This window comes from Echinops telfairi, unplaced genomic scaffold (assembly GCF_000313985.2).
Source record: "Echinops telfairi isolate 266 unplaced genomic scaffold, ASM31398v2 ScPeMD7_7417;HRSCAF=8455, whole genome shotgun sequence".
Taxonomy (NCBI): domain Eukaryota; kingdom Metazoa; phylum Chordata; class Mammalia; order Afrosoricida; family Tenrecidae; genus Echinops; species Echinops telfairi.
The window spans coordinates 7723500-7725890 of record NW_022111317.1 but is presented as its reverse complement, the minus strand read 5'-3'; the positions used below and the strand labels follow the sequence as shown (position 1 = coordinate 7725890).

The 2391-nt window shown below is 59.3% G+C and overlaps 1 protein-coding gene across 1 annotated transcript in view; it reads right to left on the bottom strand.

Annotated features, from left to right (window-relative positions):
• SLC22A6 (solute carrier family 22 member 6) overlaps nucleotides 1-2391 on the bottom strand; it is an 11226-nt gene that overhangs the window by 5403 nt on the left and 3432 nt on the right. Inside the window, exons 4-6 of the mRNA XM_045297227.1 lie at nucleotides 1845-2013; nucleotides 1248-1371; nucleotides 975-1090 (exon numbers count right to left, since the gene is read on the bottom strand). Coding sequence (XP_045153162.1) covers nucleotides 975-1090; nucleotides 1248-1371; nucleotides 1845-2013 — 409 coding nt within the window. The remainder of the gene's footprint in view (nucleotides 1-974; nucleotides 1091-1247; nucleotides 1372-1844; nucleotides 2014-2391) is intronic.

Sequence of the window (2391 nt, the reverse complement as noted above, 5' to 3'; positions counted from 1 at the left end):
ATATCCCTTCAGACTGCTAGGGCCCCCCTGAAGCATTGGCATAGTCCTCCCATCCCCCAACAGCCCCAGTCTTCCAATAATTAGTGTTCCTGATGCCTCAGGAAATTTGCACTTGATTGTGATGTAGGATGGGCGTGTTTATCTTATCGAGTGATGCTGGGTCCAGAGAGGCGGACTGGTCCAGGGTCTTGGGGTGAGTGTTGCACCCATGAAACTGACCCAGGCCTGCAAAACGGAGTTTAGGGCACTGCATGGAACCCACCAGTAAGGGTGACTTTCTCCAAATTTGAAGCCAAGAGTCCAGATGTCATGGGGTGGGGATCGCTGCGGTGATGGGAGTAGGGGAGCTTCAAAGGGGATTGGGGGGGATGTGGCAAGGGGAATGGAAGGTTGTGGCTTGTCTCGGCCTGGCACCAAGGTGAGCTTTGGCTTCGAATCATCTGTGCCTGCGTTTCTTGTACCTTGAGGTCAGTAACATTTCTAAATGTTTGGCCAGCCAGGCTGCCCTTTGCTGGAGTCTCCTGATTCTGGGGGCCCCCCACCCTTGCTGTGGTGTTTGTAGATTGGAACATGGTTAGTAAGGAGAGAGAGAGAGTGATAGAGAGAGAGAGAGAGAGAGAGAGAGAGAGCGAGAGGGGCCCCACTTGGGGCCTGGGATGGAGCAACGCTGGAGGGGGCTGGTTTTTCGGGGCTCTCCCTGGGGAGGGGAGCTGTTATTGTCGGGTGCTGTTGAGTCAATTGGCCACTCTGAGTTACCCAGCCGGGTCCTGGCCCAACCTCATGGTCACTGCTGTACTTAAGCCCCTTATTGGAGCCACTGTGTCAGTCCATCTCATTACTGCCCCTCACTGCAGGGCTGTTGGTGTCTCCCCCCTCCATCTGGCCTCTTCCGCCTGTTACATCGGTTCCCCTGCCCCTGGCCCTTGGCCTCTTGGTCTGTCTGTGTGTCCATCAGTTGGTGTGTCTGGGCCTACCACAGCATGGTGAGGCAGAGGAAGAGGCGACGAAGGGTGGGGCAGCGCAGGAGCTCCAGGGCCGAGGCCTGGCCTTTGCCCGTGGTCAGTTCCTTCTGCAGACTGGCCCGGAGCACCTGTGGGGACAGGCAGGTTTCAGAACCGGGGACGTGCTAGAGGTTCTTTCTGGCCCAACCCCTGCCTAGGGAAGCCTCTTCCATCTCGGGGTTCAGGGTTCAGGGGTGGGCAAAGGTGTCTCCTATTGGGGCATCATGAGACGTTTCAGGGTCTCACCTCTATGTTCAGCTTGGCCCCCTCTTCCTGCTTCCCGTTGATTCGGGCCACTTTCTGCAGGGCATTCAGGGTGAGGTCCAGCTTCCCAGAGGAGGAGTACCAGCGGGCAGACTCAATGAAGAACCTGAGAGCAGGCAGAGGGTGGGCGTTGGCACGGCCTCCGTGCCAATCTGCTGGGCTGGGGACGGTGACAGGGTTGGGTGTTCCAGGGGACTGTAATGGGGTTTTCTTTAAGGGTAGGAGCCCAGGGGTGTGTCAACTGCCCCTCTTGAGGGTCACAGGGGAGTGAGTACCCAGGTGGGTGAGGACTCACTCAAGCTTGGGTGCTGGGTAAGGGGAGCTGCCCAGGCAGACTGGGGAACTGGGGGGAGTCTGTGGAGAGAACAGGACACCCCTGGGGGGAGTGTGTGGGGTGCTATCTCTCCCTCTGTCACACCATGGCATCAGCCTGGGTGTGATCTTGACTGTCTGACTCTGACTCCCTCTGATTCTCTGGGGTTGGGTGTGTGGTGCAGGCTGGGGGATGTCCTGTCCTTTGCAACCATCTGTCGTTCCCTCCCCCCCGCCCCCCTGGGGTCCCCCCGGGGTCCCACGCACCAGGAATAGATGAAGAAGATGAAGAATGGCAAAGACACCGCTAGCTGCAGGTGGCGCCAGTGGGGCATGGCATAGGCCACGCCAGCCAGGAGGAACTGACCCAGGCTGTAGACATAGCCGATCAGTGTGCCCACGTGCGCCCGGGTGTGGATGGGCATCCACTCCACGCCTAGAAAAGGGTCAGAACAGGATGGTGCAAGGAACAGGCCTGTCAGGTGGACGAAGATCCCTGGGGCAAGACGAGACCTTCCCTCCAGCCAAACCCCGGTCCATGCCCAGGCTCCCCGGAAGGAGCTGCAAGCGTGGTTGGGTCACAGGGGTGTGTGTCAGGGAAGGAAAGGGAGGGAAGGATGGAAAAGCGGGTTCAGCATCCCTAGAAACTGGCTACTTCCCACCTCGGTGGTTTTCCCTCCTTCCAACAGCGCTGCCTCGCTGGAGCCGTCTTCCTCCTGAGCATCCTGGCTGGGGAGCCGGTCCTCAGGGGAGCCCTCCCTCTGGGCCTCCTGGGCCTGGAGACTGAGAGCAGCTCGGAGGGCGGCTTCTCTCC